The sequence below is a fragment of the Pelodiscus sinensis genome, chromosome 22 (genome assembly GCF_052426305.1).
Source record: "Pelodiscus sinensis isolate ZL-2025 chromosome 22, ASM5242630v1, whole genome shotgun sequence".
NCBI lineage: Eukaryota > Metazoa > Chordata > Testudines > Trionychidae > Pelodiscus > Pelodiscus sinensis.
This window is the reverse complement of record NC_143073.1, coordinates 26,187,854-26,207,012: the sequence shown is the minus strand read 5'-3', so window position 1 is coordinate 26,207,012 and position 19,159 is coordinate 26,187,854. Positions and strand designations below refer to the sequence as shown.

General features: G+C 59.8%; 1 protein-coding gene across 1 annotated transcript; it reads right to left on the bottom strand.

The window, feature by feature from the left end:
• Positions 1-5,737: 5,737 nt before the first annotated feature.
• LOC106732552 (phospholipase A2 inhibitor and Ly6/PLAUR domain-containing protein-like) lies at positions 5,738-17,635 on the bottom strand. The gene is made up of 5 exons (XM_089772759.1): positions 17,599-17,635; positions 10,092-10,214; positions 8,581-8,739; positions 6,771-6,911; positions 5,738-6,030 (listed from the first exon to the last, which is right to left on the bottom strand). The coding sequence occupies exons 1-5, from the start codon at positions 17,633-17,635 to the stop codon at positions 5,738-5,740; spliced, it is 753 nt and encodes a 250-aa protein (XP_089628885.1).
• Positions 17,636-19,159: the final 1,524 nt, after the last annotated feature.

Here is a 19,159-nt window from a genome sequence, read left to right as displayed (position 1 = left end):
TTAGGGAGGGTTTCCAGAGCACAGCCCACCGGCTGAGTCACACAATCTGTGTGCCAAAGAAACAAACCCCTTCTGGGCTACATAGCAAACAGGGCCTCTCCCTGCGCCCTTGGTAGTGTCCCTCCGTCTGCTCCCTCCCTGGCACAGAGCGGTGCCCCCGGTGGCAGCGTCTCCATCCTAACCTCAGGGCTTCGTCTCCAAGGCTTGACCCAGCCTGGCCTGCAATAGGCTCCCCGCCGGGAGCTGTCCGTGGTACTGCTGCTCCCTCAGCCAGCTCCAAAGTGACACTAACGGCTGCTCTGTCTGCAGCCCCTTTTATATGGCCTTCCTGGCTCCTGATTGGCTGCTGCCCCTGCAGCTGCTCTAGCCTGCTTGGAGGACCTCTCCGCTGCCTTTTCTCAGTGGCAGAACACAAGTCTCCAGCAGGGGGTCTCAGAGCCTGGTCCATCCCATCGCAGCTATTAGCCGGGCTGGGAGGGGCGGGTGTCCCTGGCCTCTCCTGGGCAGAAGCTGGCAATGGGCGACGGGGGGGGGGGTCACTGGATGGTTCCCTGTTCTGTTCCCTCCCTCTGGGCCAGCTGGCCTTGGCCACGGTGGGCAGACAGGACACGGGGCTGGAGGGGCCTTTGCTCTGACCCAGTGCGGCCGTTCATGTCCCTAGGAGCGTTGCCAGCAGACCCAGAGAAGTGATCGGCCCCCTTTAGTCAGCCCTGGGGAGGCCACATCTGGAGTGTTGTGTCCAGTTCTGGGCCCCCCACTACAGGAAGGATGTGGAGCTTTGGAGAGGGGCCAGCAAAGGGAAAGCAAAATGATTTGGGGGCTGGAGCACGTGACCCACGAGGAGAGGCTGAGGGATTGGGGCTTGTTCAGACTGCAGAGGAGCAGAGTGAGGGGGATTCGAGAGCAGCCTGCAACTCCCTGAAGGGGGTTCAGAGAGGCTGGAGAGAGGCTGTTCTCAGTGGGGGCAGGAGGCAGAACTAGGAGCAATGGGGCTCAAGTTGCCGTGGGGGGGGGGGGGTTGGGTTGGAGCTTAGGACAAACGATTTCCCTAGGCGGGTGGGGAAGCCCTGGGCTGGGTTCCCTAGGGAGGGGGTGGAATCTGCATCCCTAGGGGTGTTTAAGTCCTGGCTGGACCAAGCCCGGGCTGGCTGATTGAGTCAGGGCTGGTCCTGCTTTGGGCTGCGAGTGCGATTGGATCCCTCCCGAGGGCTCCGCCCGCCCTGGGATTTGGAGATTCTTTATTGCCCCAAACTCCATTTCCTCCTGTGTCAGTTCTGCCTCCAGTGAGATCCCTGTAGCGGGCGGGTCTCCGGGCGGGGGTAGAACAGTCGGGGCCCGTTTGCCATCAGACGGGTGGGGCTGCATAGGAAGGAGGGAGCAGCCGCCGGGACAGGCTCAAATCTAAACTTCCCGGCACCTATCGGCTCCCCCTTCACACTCGCCGGGATCCAGAACTGAGCCAGTGCGGCCGTCGCCGACTGTTGTGTCCCAGACAGACGGAGAAATGCCCCCGGCTGCAGGGAGGGGCCTGCACATGCTCGGCGAGGCAGGGCCCAGCCCCCAGCTGGGACGAGGTTTCACCCACCCGGTAACCGTCTCTCTGTCTTTGTTCTCAGTGACCCCAGACACCACCCCGAACGGGCTGCAGTGCCCAACCTGCTTTGCTCTGAACTTTGCTGCCTGCAACAGCCAGATCACCCCCTGCACAGGGCAGGAGACCTATTGCCTGGATTACTTTGGCTTTCTGACCCAAGGTAAATTCTGCCCGGAGGTCACAGGGTGGGGGGTGCCTGGGAATGTCCCGCCCCAGCAGCTCCCCCGAGAGATGGTGGGACCTGGAGTCTGTGCAGAGCCCTGGGCGGGTGGGGCCTCCAAGCGGGGTTTTGGCTGGAGGGAAGGTGAGAGGCATTGGGATGTTTTCCTCCAAGCCGAATGCCCCCCCCCCCCCAGTGATGCTGCCCTGCTCTAGGGTTATGGCAGCGGGGTACTTGCCAGGGGAGGGTTGTGATGTCAGGGATGCAGAGCTGGGGAGAGAACTCAGGAGTCCTGGCTCCCACCCCCATTGCTCTAACCACTAGTCCCCTCTCCCTTGATGTCTAAGGTGGAGCTAAGCTGCTGTTGCTCCGTGAGGCAGCTCCTGCTCTCAGTGTGGCCCAGGGCTCCCAGCGCTCTGGGGTGGTTATAAAATAACTGAACCGAGCGGGCGGCTGCCAGGGGCAGGGAGAGCCGGCGTGTTCCCCGGTGGTGCCACGCTGGGGAAGGAGCCGCCCCGGCCACAGCTCCATTCCTAACCCCAGCGCCAGGCTCCTGTGGGGCGCAGGGGAGGCAAGAGGGTGCCAGGCGCTTGCCCTGCTGTGGCCTGGTGCAGCCAGAGCAGGGAGATGCCCAGGTGGGTGGGAAGCGGAGGCAGAGGGGGAACTGCTGGTGGGGATGGGGGGGGCAGAGAAGGAGCCGGAGCGACTCGCCCCTAAGAACTGGCTGATTTCCCCAACAGGTGCATCTCGTTCCCCATTTCAAGCACAGGGCTGCGCGTCGGCGTCTTCACAGGAGATTAAACCCAGACGCAACCTGACTGTGGCAGCCTACACCTTTCAGTTTTATTGGGGAAGCTCTGGTCCAGCAAAACCAATACCCACCAGTCCCAGCATCCCATCTACAGCCACCACGGCACCTCTTCCCTCTACAACCACCATCCCTCCCCCTGCAAACACCACCAGTCCTGCCACAAAAACCACCCATCCAGCCACAAACACCACTACGCCTGACAAAAAAACCACCCATCCAGCCACAAACACCACTACACCTGACAAAAAACCCACCCATCCAGCCACAAACACCACTACGCCTGACAAAAAAACCACCCATCCAGCCACAAACACCACTACACCTGACAAAAAAACCACCCATCCAGCCACAAACACCACTACGCCTGACAAAAAAACCACCCATCCAGCCACAAACACCACTACGCCTGACAAAAAAACCACCCATCCAGCCACAAACACCACTACGCCTGACAAAAAAACCACCCATCCAGCCACAAACACCACTACGCCTGACAAAAAAACCACCCATCCAGCCACAAACACCACCAGTCCTTCCACAAAAACCACCCATCCAGCCACAAACACCACTACGCCTGACAAAAAAACCATCCATCCAGCCACAGACACCACTACGCCTGACAAAAAAACCATCCATCCAGCCACAGACACCACGAAAAACACCATGCACTCTGTAGTTACAAGCACCACCAAGGGAGGCAGCCCGGCTCTGGGGAAAGTCCCCTTTGCCCTCTACCTGCCCGCCCTTATGGGGCTGCTGCTGGTGAAGCTGCTCTCCTGACCCCCCATCCTGGCTGGGCCCCGCCACGCCTGTAGCTTGTAAATCAAGCCCGAAATGTCAGCTGCCCCCACAAGACCCGCCAGGCTGCTGAGATGACAGGAGGAGGCCGCTGCCCAGCGTCTGGCGGGCGTCTGTCCAGGAACCTCCCCGCGGGCTGGGGTCTCTCTGGGCTGGAGCGAATCCTCTGAATAAATGGGAACCCTCCCGAAAAACCCTGGCTGTGGTGTCGTGCTCAGGCTGCCCACGTGGGGCCCGCCCGCAGGCAGCTGGCGTGTGCCTGGCTCCCTGGGCGCACGGACACAATTGGCGTTAGCAGCACGCAGGCGGCTCACTCCGGCCAGGAGACGCTGGGGAAGGCTGGACACACATCCCCGGGGCGAGCTTAATTCATTTTGCAAGGACCAGACAGGATAGAAGTGGTGGTAAGAGATAACAGACAGATCAAAGTTAGTTACTAAAGGAAATTAAATGAAATGCACCAGTTAAGTTTAATACCCTTAGAAACTTGTTCCGTGCAACTTCTGCTGTAGTTCTCATTTTTTCTCACAAACCGTGAAGTGTTCCAACTTGGGCCTGATCCTCCCCCCTGTTCAGGCTTAGATGTTTCCCGCAGGCAGCTTGGGCCACGACATTTTGGCACCTGAGGCAGGGAGCTCAAATGATGCCTCACTTGGACCAAAACTTTGAAAGGTCCCAACCCTGCCTCCTTCCTGTTCTCCTCTCCTGGGACTGCTCTTCTACCTACATACGCACCAGCAGCAGACACAATTTTCTACACTCTGGGGCCGAGTGGTGCGCCCCCCCCCCACCATGGTCTGGCACCTGAGGCGGCCGCCTCAGTTTACCTCATGGTAAGGCCGGCCCGGTGAGGGCGTAGGAGCTTGTTGGGGGGTGGCTGGTGCCCCATGCAGGCCGAAAGGGAGAACAGTTTGTTGCACTAGGCCCTGCTGGCCAGCCCCTGATCGCCCCATGGGCCAATGTTTGGGAAAGGGAGACAGGCCAGCACAGGAGCCCCCTAGTCCCTGGGCACCGGCTGAGCCAGGGCACCTAGCCATGAGCCCGAGAGCAGCCACTAGGGTGGCCAGATGGTTTCAGAAAAAATACCCAACACCACCGACAAAAAAACACACCAGGAAAAAGTTTGTTGAGGAAAAAAAAAGGAGCCTGAGAGTTGTTGAGCAAAAAAAAAAGAAAACCACCGTGGCCCCTTTAAAAGCCAAGTAGCGATGTGTTTTGCCTCCCTGCACCAGGCCAGAACCTGGTAAGCACTAGGGTGGCCAGGCTGCCTCCGTACTGAGCCAGACAGCCCGGGATTTTCACCTCCTGGCCGGGAAAAATCAGAAAGTACCAGACATGTTTGGTGTCCGGTATTTTCTGAATTTGTTTACTGGACAGGAGGTGACAATAGCGGACTGTCCGGTTCAATACCAGGTACCTGGCAGCCCTAGTGGCCACAGTGAAGCTGCCCTTCCCTCTCCTCGGCCCTGCAGACCCCACAGAGGAGCCGGGGGAGCCTCTGGGTCTGCCTTAGTGCGCTGCCAGGCCCTATCTGCCACCGCGCAGGCCCGGACCTTTCCCCCTCCCATCCCGCCTCTGTGCCAGGCTCCCTCCCACCACTGGGTTCCAGCCCCATGGAAGGTCCCGGCAGCTGCTGGATCCAGGCATGGCTCTGTGCCGCCTCCCAGTGGGAGAGGAGCCCAGGTGCAGGCACAGGCCTTCCCGCTGCTGCGGGGGGGCAGAGTGACCCAGGGGAGCCCCCACTGCTCCTGGGAAGGGTCATTTCACCTTGTCGCTGCTGGGAGGGGAGGGGAGGCTCAGCCCCCGTTCTGGGACCCTCTAGCAATGGGAAGGGGTGTGACGGGCTGGATCATAGACGTCCCTTTGGAGCTGTCCCCTGCTGTTCTGATCACGCCACTGACCCCCACCTGCCTGCCCTCTGGGGCTCCCCACCAGCTCCTCTGGGCTGCGCCAGGCAAAGCACAGAGTTGGGGTCCCCACCCCCTGGTGAGCAGCATGGACCCTGACTCCGCTCAGCTCCGGGAGGGCTCAGCACCTGGGAAACCAACCCCCAGAAGGGCCCCAGCCCCCGATAAATCCCTCTCACCCTGGGTAAAAGGGGCACATGGAGAAAGCCTTTGTCAGTCACGGAGAGAGACGCACACTGGTGCTCACCTCCCCGGCAACACTTATTTACACTGGTCTTGATAATAAACAAACGGACTTTTATTAGGTGTAAGAAGTAGGCTTGACGTGGCTGCAAGTGAGACGAGGCAGATCAAAATGAGTTACTGCATTGAAATGCACAGAAACGACCCCGGGTCACTAGTTCTAATCCCCTAAGAAACTCGATAAATGCAAATCGGGAGCCACAGGGCCCGGGCAGGGCGGGGGGTCAGGAGAGCAGCTTCAAGACCAGCAGCCCCATCAGGCCAGGCAGGCAGAGGGCGAAGGGGACTTGCCCCAGAGCCGGGCTGGTGCCGCTGGTCGTGGCCGTGGTGGGTAGAGGAGTGGATGGTAGGGAGGTGGTGGGCGGGGGGGTGGTGGTGGGTGCTCTCTCCGCTGGGGTGGAGGTCGCCTGACCAAAGAGGTATCTGAAGTTCCCTGCTGTCAGGAAGGTTCCGGATTCAATGTCCTGCACAGACGCCGAGGCGCAGCCCTTAGCAGCGAACGGGGAAAGGCTTGATCCTGAAAGGGACAATTGGCCTTTTATGGGGCACAGGCAGCTCTGGGTTCTCCTCCACCCCCTCCCCTCTGTTCCCACCAGCCGGCGGTTCCCCCTCTGCCTCCCCTTCCCACCCACCTGGGGTCTCGCTGCACTAGGCCACGGCAGGGCAGGTGCCTGGCGCCCTCTTGCCTCCCCCGCACTCTGCAGGAGGCTGGCGCCGGGGTTAGGAATGGAGCTGTGGCCGGGGCGGCTTCTTCCCCAGCGTGGTGCCACCAGGGAACACGCCGGCTCTCCCCGCCCCCGGCAGCCCCGCACTTGCTTCAGTTATTTTATAACCTCCCCAGAGCGCTGGGAGCTCTGGACACACCGAGAGCAGGAGCTGCCTCACAGAGCAACAGCAGCTTAGCTCCACCTTAGACATCAAGGGGGAGGGGACTAGTGGTTAGAGCAGTGGGGGAGGAGGAGGAGCCAGGACTCCTGGGATCCCTCCTCAGCTCTGCATCCCTGACATCACAACCCTCCCCTGGCAAGTACCCCGCTGCCATCACCTCAGAGCATGGTGGCATCACTGTTGGGGGGTGTTCGGCGGGGAGGGAAACGTCCCAATTCCTCTCGCCTTCCCTCCAGCCAGAACCCCTCTTGGCGGCCCCACCCGCCCAGGGCTCCGCACAGACTCCGGCTCCCACCAGTTCTTGGAAGAGCTCCAGGGGCAGGACTTTCCCAGGCAGCCCCTGCCCTGCGGCCAGCAGGCAGAACGTACCTTTAACGATCTCCCCAGTGAAGTCGATGCAGTAGGTCTCCTCCCCGGTGCAGAGCATGGCTTGGCCGGTGCAGGCGCTGGCGTTCCGAGCCAGGCAGGCTGGGCACTGCAGCCCGTTCAAGGTGCTGTTCTCCTGGGGCACTGGGAACCCAGAGACACGGTCACGGGGGTGTTGACCTCACTCAGACTGGCGGGCGCCCCCACTGCCCTGCATTGCCCAAGCCCCGGGGCGTCGCTCCATCCGTCTGTCACCCGGAGCCTCTGCACCCCACCGCCGATGGGTTCCCGATTTTCCAGGCGTTCCCGGGCTCCCAGAGCCGGGGCCCTGCTGTGTTTGGGAGATGTCGGAAACACCCTCCCGCCGTCTGATCTGCCCAGGCACCTCCGGGCCTTGTAATGCGCCAAACAGTCATAGAACGGGAAGAGACCTCAGAAGGTCAAGTCCCGCCCCCTGCCCAAGGCAGGACCAATCCCAACTAAATCAACCCGGCCAGGGCTTTGTCAAGCCGAGACTTAAACACCCCTAGGGATGGAGATTCCACTACTTCCCTAGGGAACCCAGCCCAGGGCTTCCCCACCCTCCTAGTGAAATAGTTTTTCCTAATATCCAACCTGGACCTCTCCCACCACAACTTGAGCCCATTGCTCCTTGTTCTGCATCTGTCACTACTGAGACCAGCCTCTCTCCAGCCTCTTTGGAACCTCCCTTCAGGAAGTTGAAGGCTGCTCTCAAATCCCCCCTCACTCTTCGCTTCTGCAGACTAAACAGACCCAACTCCCTCAGCCTCTCCTCATAAGTCATATGCTCCAGCTCCCTAATCATTTTGGTTGCCCTCCGCTGGACTCTCTCCAATGCGTCCACATACTTTTTGTAGTGGGGGGGCCCAGAACTGGACACAATACTCCAGATGCGGCCTCACCAAAGCTGAATAAAGGGGAATGATGACATCTCTGGATGTGCTGGCAATGCTCCTCCTAATGCCCCTAATCTGCCATTAGCCTTCTTGGCTACAAGGGCGCCTGTTGACTCATATCCAGCTTCTCATCCACTGTAACCCCCAGGGCCTTTTCTGCAGAACTGCTACTTAGCTGGTTGGTCCCCAGCTTGTAACTATGCTTGGGATTCTTCCCAAGTGAATGCCTTTGCTCAAGCCCAGGGTAACAGTGTCGAGCTTGCAAATGAATTCCAGTTCTGGCTCCCTCTCTGGAATTGGGGGGTGAAATTGCTTTGTACAATGGATGCTTTTACATCCATGACTGAGTGGTCCCCCACAGGTTTGTGTGTGACCATTTGTGATTGTGTCCAGTTCTCCTTTGGCCCAGAGACTGGCCGGTCTGGCCACTGTCCATGGCAGAGGGGCATGGCTGGCACTGGATGTCCTAGAGCACATTGGGGCATGGGCAGGTGTAGGAGCCCCTGATGTGGTGGCTGATGGGGTAGGGCCCGTGGTGGTGTCGCTGGTGGAGATGTGTGGGCAGCGTTAGCACCGGGGTGTGTTGCAGGGGTGGGGCCCTGGGCGGGTGTGTGTGAGCTGTGACCTGTGGCTGCTGGAAAGGATTTGCTTCAGGTCAGGGGCTGTCCTGTCCCCAGGCCTGTGAGGGGAGCGGTTCCCTGGCCCGGCTGTAGATTGTCAATGATGCCCCAGCGGGGTGTGAGCTGGGGCCAGGCCCCTCTCAAGGGGCTCTCACAACCTGATGTCGCATCAGCCAGGGACACCCGGAGAGCCAGACTCACCCCGTTCAGCGCTGACTCATTGTGCAGGTGAACAAGCCCTTGAACCGGGGCCCCGGGAGCCCAACGCGAACTCACCGGCCAGCAGAGCGGTGTTGCACTTCTCTGTGGCGTTGCATCGCGAGGTGTTGAGCCGCAGGTACAGCCCGCGCCCCACGGTGAGCGTGAGGGGCCCCTTGATGCCGCTGTTGTAGTTGGGCAGGCAGCCTTTGACGTAGCCCGTGGCCGGGGTCCCGCCTGCGTCAGAGAGAACCAAGGGAGGGGCTGGCGCGGCGCCTTGCGCTGGAGCTGGGAGGTGATTTCACCTCAGCGTTTGGCTGCGGGGAGCCCGGCCCAGTCCCAGGCCCTGTTCCAGCAGGAGGGGGTGCAGCTGGGGGCTCGGTGGAGCCGGGGGGCTGGTCGCAGAGTTAGAAACCTGCCTCGGAGCCAGAGACTCCAGGGCTGCGTCGATGCAGCTTGGCCCAGTGGGGTGACCGGGGACCTGTCTGCCAGCACCCGCCCGGAGCAAATCTCCACTCGGGGGCCCCTGGGTGGAGTGGGGAGGGTCTGACCCCGCCTGGGAGCTGGGAGCAGTCGCCAGACAGACTCCGTCTGGGAACGAGGCGAATGTTTCTCACCGTGAGGGGAATTAGCCCTTGGGCCCATACCCCTGGGACTGGGGTGGCTTCTCTGCCAGGGACCGAGTGGGAAGCCAGGCGGGATGGTTTCCTCCAGCTCTAGGGACGAGCGGGGGCAGGTCTCTGGCCTGTGCCGGGCAGGGTCGCACGAGATGCTCACGAGGGTCCCTGTGGCCCTGCAGGCCGGGAATCGGTGGCCGTGTGCAGTGCTGGGTTAACTGGGCTAGCCGTGCCCTGGTGTGAGCATCCGCACGGCTACACCCGCAGGGGTTGGAGGCACAGATGTAGCTGGAGCAAAGAGCCCTGGCACGCAGCCAGCAGCGGCTGGGGAGCCCGTCTGGAGCGGTAGCGGGGGGGCTGCCTGAGCTGGGGATCCCCAGGGCCAGGCGTGCTGACTGCAGGGCAGGGCAGCGGGCTGGGAGGACGGCAGTGGGGACCTCACTCGGGACTGCTCAGTCACAAGGGTGCTGGGCCAGACAAGGCAGGTGGGGTTCTCTGGTTCTGGGAAAGGAGGGTTACAATCGGAGGGCGCCTGTGGCCGTGGCAGGAGAGATATTCCATAGCAGCCCCCAGCCGGCTCCAGTCCTGATCTTGACACGTTCCCGGGGGGGGCTGCTCATGGCAGGTGTCTGCAGTGGCCGGCCGTGGGGCTCTGGCTGGGGTGGACCCGGCGTGACGACGGAGAATTTCCCAGGGACGGACCAGCGGGTTGCGCCCACGTAATCAGGGCCTTGCCAGTCTCCGTATTTAGGGCTTGGGAAGGAATTTTCCCCCAGCTCAGATTGGCAGAGACCGGGGGTGGGGGCGGGTTTCACCACATTAGAGTGTACAAAGGGAGCTGACTGACACACCGGGCCTCTGGGAAAGGCGGGGGATTGGCTCCTCGTTCCCAGAAGGGGCGGGGCCTCAGGTGGAAGGGGCGGGGCCAAGGCAGGCGATTTAAAGGGCCGGGTGGGAGGCGGGGCCACCTACTCAGCGTGGTTTCTCCCGCCAGCGAGCGGCAGCCTCCGGCGCCCTTCCTCACCGAACAGGTCCCTGTGGTCGTCTCGCAGGCAGCTTCCGTGCCGGAGCACGACTCACAGGTCAGGGCCCCCGCTGGAGACAGAGAAACCACAGACGTGTCCCTCGTCCTGCGGGGCGGCAGTGACGCGGCCCTGAGCCCGACCCCCCCTCCAACCCAGCCCCTCTCTCCTGCCGGGGCCCCGGGCACAATTTCAGCCATGGGGTCAGGTTGGGGTGCGTGATCCGCAGGGTATTACCCCCATGCGTGGCCACCCCAGGCCTGCAGGGGACGTGCACAAGCAGCACCCCCGCCCTCAGCCCTTGTCCACTGGCCCCACGGCATCTCTCGTGGGCAGGCTCCATCTGGGTGCAGCCCACACCAGACCCTCCCGCCCGGGGGAGCAGAGCCAGCCTTTCCGAAGGGCGCCCCGTCTCCCAGTGTGGAGCCGCGGTGGAGCGTCTGCTCTCCCGTCCCCCCGGACAAGCTGGTGCCAGGGTCAGTCCCACCGTGGAGCGTTCCGGACTCGACTCCCACCCACCGGATCTCGCCCTGCCCTTGTGTGCTGGGATGCCGAGCCCTCTGCTGCTGCTCATGGCAGGCCAGGTCCCCGGCGATGCTCCGGGCCCAGGCAGTGTCATTTCCTCCCCTTAGTGCTGCCCCCACCGCACCAAGGGGCCTGCACCGAAAGGGGCCCCTGGGGCAGTACCCAGTCAGGGCATCCCTTGGGCCCAAACGGGGGGTGGAGCTACCATGGTCGGAGGCGGGGGAGGGTAAAAAATCCACCCCCTGAGCTCCACAGCGAGGCCAACAGAACCCCAGAGTAGATGCGGCTGGAGCGAGGGGGGACGGTCCCCTCGGCTTGGCCACCCTCGCTCGGGAGGTGACCCCTCCAGGGAGGGAAACCCCCTTCCACTGGGGCAGGAGGTGTCTGCACTACGGGCTCTGCCGGACCCATTCCAGCACTGTGGCCAAGCTGCTACTGCAACCGTTGTGTGGACAGGCCCTTGTGCCCCAAAGCTAGTCCCAGCGCCCTGCACGTGCGGGAGGGGCCCTGGTCGGGGAGCCAAGGGGCACGAGGGGTCGAAGTCCAGGAGGGTTAAGTGGCTGCAGCCACGGACGACTCACCTTGGGCACTGGCTGTCGCTAGGAGAGCAGGGAGGAGGCAGAGGAGCGAGGAAACCCCCATGGTGCTGGGAGGAGCCCGGGGTCAGGCTGGGAGCTGAACGGAGCCTTCTCACAGCTGGTGCAGCGAGCTCTGCCGGAGGGGAGCAGGCGAGAGATGAGGCCGAAATGAGAACACAGAGGGAATTCCAGCCAGAGAACTGATTTTTAGTTCCCTGGAAGTTCTAAAAAGTCGGGAAAAAATCAGTGCCGCCCTTATTTCTTGCGCAACTGAACCGTCGAACAGAAAAGGCTTTTCCTTCCTTGTCGTGCGCGTAACAGAGAGGGGCTTGCAATGAATGCTGCTGGCAGCTGTGACATGAAATCTCTACTACTGGAAATGTCACCACAAAACAGTTCAGCTTTTTTTCCTCCTGGAGCAAGGCAGAAAAAGGGAGACAAATTCGGAAACGTTCACTCAGCCCAAACCAGCATTTTTCAGTGGAGAAAGACTGTGGTCAAGAACAGTGGTAGAGATGTAGCCGTGTTAGTCTGGTACAGCTGAAACAAAAAACAGGACCGTGTAGCACTTTAAAGACTAACAAGATGGTTTATTAGATGAGGAGCTTTCGTGGGCTAGACCCACTTCCTCAGATCAAATGGTGGATGAAAATTGTCACAACCATATATACCAAAGGATACAATTAAATGTGTTCACTTTTTAAAAATTGTTTCCTTTGGTATATATGGTTGTGATAATTTTCTTCCACTATTTGCTCTGAGGAAGTGGGTCTGGCCCACGAAAGCTCATCACCTAATAAACCATCTTGTTAGTCTTTAAAGTGCTACATAGTCCTGTTTTTGTGGTCAAGAATGTCTCTCCACTCCCTCCCTGAAACAACAGCACCAGAGCCCCGGGGTGGAGCTCACGCCCGCTTCCGCATTGTGTCTGTTGGAGAGAGTTTGCAGGTCTGTCTGTCTGTCCAAGAGTCCGTCTGTCTGTGAGTCCCTTTGTCCAAGAACTCCTACATGGCCAGAGCGAGGACACCTCCCTCCAACCCCCGCCAATTCAGCAGGCAGCTTCCCCTTCTCCTCCCTTAAAGCAAGGTCGGGCTTTGGTTGTGCCAGGACAATGGGAGGTGCCTGGAATTTGATTGTTTTCCATAACAGGGAAGGAGGGGGAGTCTGACACCTGCAGCCCATCCTGAAGGACCCAAGCGTCACCAGGCAAACCTCCTAGTACAGATATAAGCTGACGTCAGACACAGCTTTACCATGAAACGTATAACACAAATCTTGCATGAACCATGTCAAGTATTTCACTCCTGATGGACTAGACGTCGAATCCCTTTCTGTCCCTTCCTCGGGTATAGAAACCTCAATTTCACAACCCCCTGTGTTAGGTTCCTGCAATTCTGTTTACGACCAGCTGCGGCCGTGGGATTCCCCCGTATCGCTGCCGTCCCGTCGCCCGTTAACCCGGCTGTGTCCGACCTCCCTGAAGGTCCCACTCACCGCAGTGAGTTGCTTCCTCTGTAAATGTCAGCACCTCCTCACTCACGCACCTCCCCACCCCCACCCCGCAGGTCATTGGAGAGCCTTTGAGGTTGGCTCCGAGCAGAGCTGCGAGGCCGCTGCTTTTCGGCTTTTGCCATCCCCCCGAGTTCCGGTGAATTGCTGCTGTTTTTGAGCGGGACGAGGCGGGGGACAGGGGCCGATGCCATGAGCCCTTCTGCAGAGCTCGAAAGCTTGTCCCTTCCCCCCTAACACTGGGAGTGGCCTGGCTACTGCGCTGCACACCCTGTCTTCTGGCTGTTGGCCTGTTTCTCCTCCGTGACGGCCCATGGCCGCCTGTCCCACGGCTGCTACGATTCCCCTGCCCTGTGCCGAAGGCTCCTCGACACTCCAGTTGCAACGACCGGTTCTTCTCTGCGCCCCAAGCCTGGGACATTCCAGCTGACGGGAGCCTGCTGCCCAGCTCCCAGTGAGTGCCTGGCTGCTTCTGCCTCTGGGAATCTCCCTCCTCCATGTTTACTCCATTCCCTCATTGAGGCGCCTTTTCCTTCGCAACACCCGAGCGCTGGATCCCTGCTCTGTCATCGCCCCGGTGCTCTACAACGGGAGCTCGCCTGGGAAATGCATCTCCCTCCTTGAAACAGGGTTCCTCCACCAGCGGCCCGTGTCCCCCGGGCGACACGGAGCTTGTCCAGAGCGTGGCTTTCCAAAGAGCTGGGGAAAAGCCCTGGTGACATCAGGACACACGAACCTCCTGTGAGACGGCTTCTTTGAACCGCTGCGGGGCCTGTGCGCATTGACAGCTCCGTTCGTCTAGCTCAGTACTGGAGGGATCCCAGAGAAGCAACGCCACATCTAAGGAACATGCCCGCGTTTCCGGAAAAAAATCCAAAAAAGGGACACGTTCTTTCACCATCCCCATAAACCTCATTTGACGAGGAAGAAGGGATGTGTCAAAAGAGCAGGGCGTTCCGAAAATTGGTGCCATGTGGACAGGCCACGTTTCGGAAAAGCCTCTTTTGACAGAAAAGAGGGAAAAGATGTGCAAATTGCGGTTCACATTTGTGTATTTTTTCCCACTTTTCTTTGTAGTCTGGACGTAGCCTTCTATCCCACCTGATCTCTTTCATCGAGCCCTGGAGGAAATGAGGAAGCCATTTCTCCGGAGCGACCTGCACAGATGCCTTTCTGAGCGTACATCTGAGTCGATCGGCAAGGCGTTTCTCAGGGAGGTGAAATGCGGGGAACACAGGACACATCGGACCCCCCGAGAGGGTAAAGAGGTTGGGGAAGAGAGCAGGCCGCTGCGCAATGTTGCGGCAGATTGTGCAAGATTACAAAGAACAATTTAACGCGGCGTGAAAAGCTCTTACCTTCAGCACACGGCGCACCCCCAGGTTTCCTGCAGAATCATGCACGGCTCCTTTATATACCCCAAATCCAGGACCGACCCATGATTCTATGGGGAGCGCCGGTGAATGATTTACTGAAATGTCGTCATTTACCCGACCCTCATACCTGGGCGTGCCCTCTTCAGATACGCCCTAAAGCTGACACCCCAATAAACCTGGTATTCTCTACAGTGCCAAAGGACTGGGTTTGCATACCGCTCCCGCCACCTCTCTCTCAGCCGCCAGCGTGTGGTTTATAGCTCTCCTCGTAACGGCTGCTGGTTTGCACAGAGGCGGGGGCGATACTCCACTCAGTCACAAGGGGAGGGGTGCGACTGTTTGCACATGCTGGGCCTGCAGACCCGGCGAGGGGGCAAATCGCAGAGCAACGGCAAACTCCCAGCAGGTGCAACAGGCCCCAGGGCCAGTAGACACCAGCCCGAGATCTGGTTCCGCTCGAGCCGTGGCCAATGGACAATTCCTGGACCAGTAACGGCCTTGAGGCCCCGACGTTGGCTCCTGTAGGGCAGCGCCTCTCCCATTCCCCAAACAGACAAGTCACTTCGGTGGCATTGACGTGTAAACATGCAGTGGGGGCGGGTGTTCTTCTCCGCCCCATAGCCACAGTCCTGTGCCAAGCTGGCAGGAGATGTGACGGGCAGCAGGGAGGGTTTCTGCGGGTATGTCAGCAACAAGACAGTCAGGGAGGGGACGGGGCCCTGTGACAGGGCGGTCCAGCCCTGCACTGGCCAATGGAGAAGCAAACTGTCCTTTTTTGAACCCTTTCCAAGGCCAAAATAACTTTTTTGAGGTGAGGAGCCCACATCTGTACACAGTACTGAAGATATGGCTACCATAGTTTGATACTTCCCCTCCTCCTTCTTCCCCTGGCTTCCCCCTTCCAGCTCCCTCCTCCCAGGTTTCCCCCTCCCCTCTCCCACCCTCTCTCTTCCCCTCTCCCACCTCCTTTTCCCAGTCTCCCCAGAGGTTAATCAGTTTAAGCCCAGTTTAGTTAAAGAAAGAGAGATTCTATTTTTGAACACGTGTCCTTTATTTTGTACATCAGGAAGGGGGGCTAGGGAGGGGTAAGTGGAATGAGGTGAGGGAGGAATGGGGCACGAGCCCCCGATAGGGAGGACTGGGGTGGCTCTGCTGGCTCCTCGGGGTGGACACTCTCTCACAGGGCCCCCTGGATCCTGACAGCCCCCCGATTGACACCCCTCAGATGGCAGCCTGTGACAAGTGCAGCCGGGCTGATGGCCGAGTGCTGTGGTGTGCCGAGTGGGGGCACTCAGGGCACTCCAAGCCAGGACTGCTTTGCTGTCCCTCAGCGAGGTAGACAAGCAAGCGGGGAACCCTGAGAACTGTCTGTCCGGGGTGGGGGTCGGGTCCCTTTAAGCACAGCCCTCGGCTAGCCCTCGGCAGCAGCTCCACGCTCTAAGTCCTAACCTGATGCCCTGCCGGCACTGCTTCCAGCCAGCCTTAACTTCGGTTCAGGGTCCACTCAGTGTGGACGTGCTATTTTGAATTAGCAAAACACTAATTTGAATTAGTTTTTAGGTCTAGATGCACTAATTTGAATTAGCTTAGTTCGAATTAACTAATTTGAATTAAGTTCATTCGAATTAGTGCTGTAGTGTAGACATACCACCAGAATCTCTCCCGACCTTCACAAGTTTTCAAAGATAATGGCCAAAGGCTCTGCAATGACATCAGCCAACTCCCTCAGCCCCCTCGGATGCCTTAGACCCGGCCCCATGGATTTGGGTCTGTGCAGCTTTTCTAAATAGTTCTTAGCCTGTTCCATCTCTACCGAGGGCTGCCCACCTCCGCCCCATGTCGTGTTGCCAGGGCAGCAGTCTGGGAGCTGACCACGTCTGTGAAGACTGAGGCGTGAGCTTTCCCCAGATCACCTGTCAGGGGTCACCTGCCCTGCCTAGCCCCGCACAGTTCGGCCCTGGGGTCATAGAATCATAGAATCATAGAATCCTAGGACTGGAAGGGACCTCGAGAGGTCATCGAGTCCAGCCCCCCGCCCTCAAGGCAGGACCAAGCTCCGTCTACACCATCCCTGACAGATGTCTAGCTAACCTGTTCTTAAATATCTCCAGAGAGGGAGATTCCACCACCTCCCTTGGTCGAGCCTTTAGCCACCGGCCCTGAGGCCTAGTCCTTTGCACACAGGCCCTGAGGCTAGTCCAGGCTCTGGGAGGATGGGGTATGGGGGCCCGGGCCCTCCCGCTCCACTGGGCCCCAACCCAGGGCCCTATCAGTGGTGGGTGGTTCCCACCACCGGCTCAGTGGGGAGTTCTCCCCGAAACGTGCCAAGCCCACCGGGGCTTTTCCTGCCCCCTGCCCTGGGTTCCTTCCTACCCCAGCCCCCGGGCCGACGTCTGGGGCAGCGGTGACGAGGGCATCATCATCAGCTGGGTGGGCCGCCCACCGTCGTCGGCGTTGCGGTCGAGCTCGGCCCGGGACTGTAGCGGTGGAGGCGGCTGGCCCGGCGGCTCTCTCTCTGGTGGCAGGCCCAGGTGGGGGTTCAGAGGCTGGGCAGGAGCTCCTCCCTCCCCGGCGGCCAGCCCCAACTGAGCTGTCTCCCTGGCCTTTATACCTGGCCCGCAGTTGGAGCATGCTCAGTACTGCCGCGGGGGCGGGGCCAGCCCAGCGGGCCAGTTTGCTTCTTCATTGGCCAGTGCGGGGCTGGCCCGCCCCATCACAGGGCCCTGCCCCTCCCTGACTGTCTTGTTGCTGACATACCCACAGAAACCCTCCCTGCTGCCCGTCACGTCTCCTGCCAGCTTGGCACAGGACTGTGGCTATGGGGCGGAGAAGAACACCCGCCCCCACTGCATGTTTACACGTCAATGCCACCGAAGTGACTTGTCTGTTTGGGGAATGGGAGAGGCGCTGCCCTACAGGAGCCAACGTCGGGGCCTCAAGGCCGTTACTGGTCCAGGAATTGGCCATTGGCCACGGCTCGAGCGGAACCAGATCTCAGGCCCTGGGGCCTGGTTTGCACCTGCTGGGAGTTTGCGTTGCTCTGCGGTTTGCCCCCTCGCCGGGTCTGCAGGCCCAGCATGTGCAAACAGTCGCACCCCTCCCCTTGTGACTGAGCGGAGTATCGCCCCCCCCCCCCTGTGCAAACCAGCAGCCGTTACGAGGAGAGCTATAAACCACACGCCAGCGGGTGAGAGAGAGGTGGCGGGAGCGGTATGCAAACCCAGTCCTTTGGCACTGTAGAGAATACCAGGTTTATTGGGGCGTCAGCTTTAGGGCGTATCTGAAGAGGGCACGCCCAGGTATGAGGGTCGGGTAAATGACGACATTTCGGTAAATCATTCACCGGCGCTCCCCATAGAACCATGGGTCGGTCCTGGATTTGGGGTATATAAAGGAGCCGTGCATGATTCTGCAGGAAACCTGGGGGTGCGCCGTGTGCTGAAGGTAAGAGCTTTTCACGCCGCGTTACATTGTTCTTCGTAATCTTGCACAATCTGCCGCAACATTGCGCAGCGGCCTGCTCTCTTCCCCGACCTCTTTACCCTCTCGGGGGGTCCGATGTGTCCTGTGTTCCCCGCATTTCACCTTCCTGAGAAACGCCTTGCCGATCGACTCAGATGTACGCTCAGAAAGGGATCTGTGCAGGTCACTCCGGAGAAATGGCTTCCTCATTTCCGCCAGGGCTCGATGAAAGAGATCAGGTGGGATAGAAGGCTACGTCCAGACTACAAAGAAAAGTGGGAAAAAATACGCAAATGTGAACTGCAATTTGCACATCTTTTCCCTCTTTTCTGTCAAAAGAGGCGTTTCTGAAATGTGGCCTGTGCACACAGCGCCAAATTTTGGAACGACCTGCTCTTTCAACACATCCCTTCTTCCTCGTCAAATAAGGTTTATGGGGATGGTGAAAGAACATTCCCACTTTTTGGGATTTTTTTCTGGAAATGCGGGCATGTTCCTTAGATGCGACATTGCTTTTCTGGGATCCCTCCGGTACTGAGCTAGACGTACAGTGCAAAGAAGCCGTCTCACAGGAGGTTCGTGTGTCCTGATGTCACCAGGGCTTTTCCCCAGCTCTTTGGAAAGCCACGCTCTGGACAAGCTCCGTGTCGCCCGGGGGACACGGGCTGCTGGTGGAGGACCCCTGTGTCAAGGAGGGAGATGCATTTCCCAGGCGAACTCCCGTTGTAGAGCACCGGGGTGATGACAGAGCAGGGATCCAGCGCTCGGGGGTTGCGAAGGAAAAGGCGCTCACCGAGAGAACGGGGCGCACACAGAGGAGGGAGATTTCCGGAGGCAGAGGCAGCCAGCGTCCGCTGGCACTCACTGGCAGCCGGGTGGCAGGCTCCCGTTGGCTGGAACATCCCAGGCTTGGGGCGCAGAGAAGAACCGGTCGATGCAACTGGAGTGTTAAGGAGCCGTCGGCAAGCTCCCTCGGCACAGGGCAGGGGGGAATCGAGGCAGCCCTGGGACAGGCGGCCATGGAGGAGAAACAGGCAACAGCCAGAAGACAGGGTGCACAGCGCAGTAGCCAGGCCACTCCCAGTGTTAGGGGGGAAGGGACAAGCTTTCGAGCTCTGCAGAAGGGCTCATGGTGCCAGCCCCCGTCCCCTGCCTCGTCCTGCTCAAAAACAGCAGCAATTCACCGGAACTCGGGGGGATGGCAAAAGCCGAAAAGCAGCAGCCTCGCACCTCTGCTCGGAGCCCACCTCAAAGGGTCTCCAATGACCTGCAGGGTGGGGGTGGGGAGGTGCGTGGGTGAGGCGGTGCTGACATTTGCAGAGGAGGCAACTTACTGCGGTGAGTGGGACCTTCAGGGAGGTTGGACACAGCGGGGTTAACGGGCGACGGGACGGCAGATGAGGCCGAGTCTTGATTGTTGCAAGGGAACGTGCAGACGGCAGCGATACGGGGGAATCCCACGGCCGCAGCTGGTCGTAAACAGAATTGCAGGAACCTAAAGCAGGGGGTTGTGAAATTGAGGTTTCTATACCCGAGGAAGGGACAGAAAGGGATTCGACGTCTAGTAC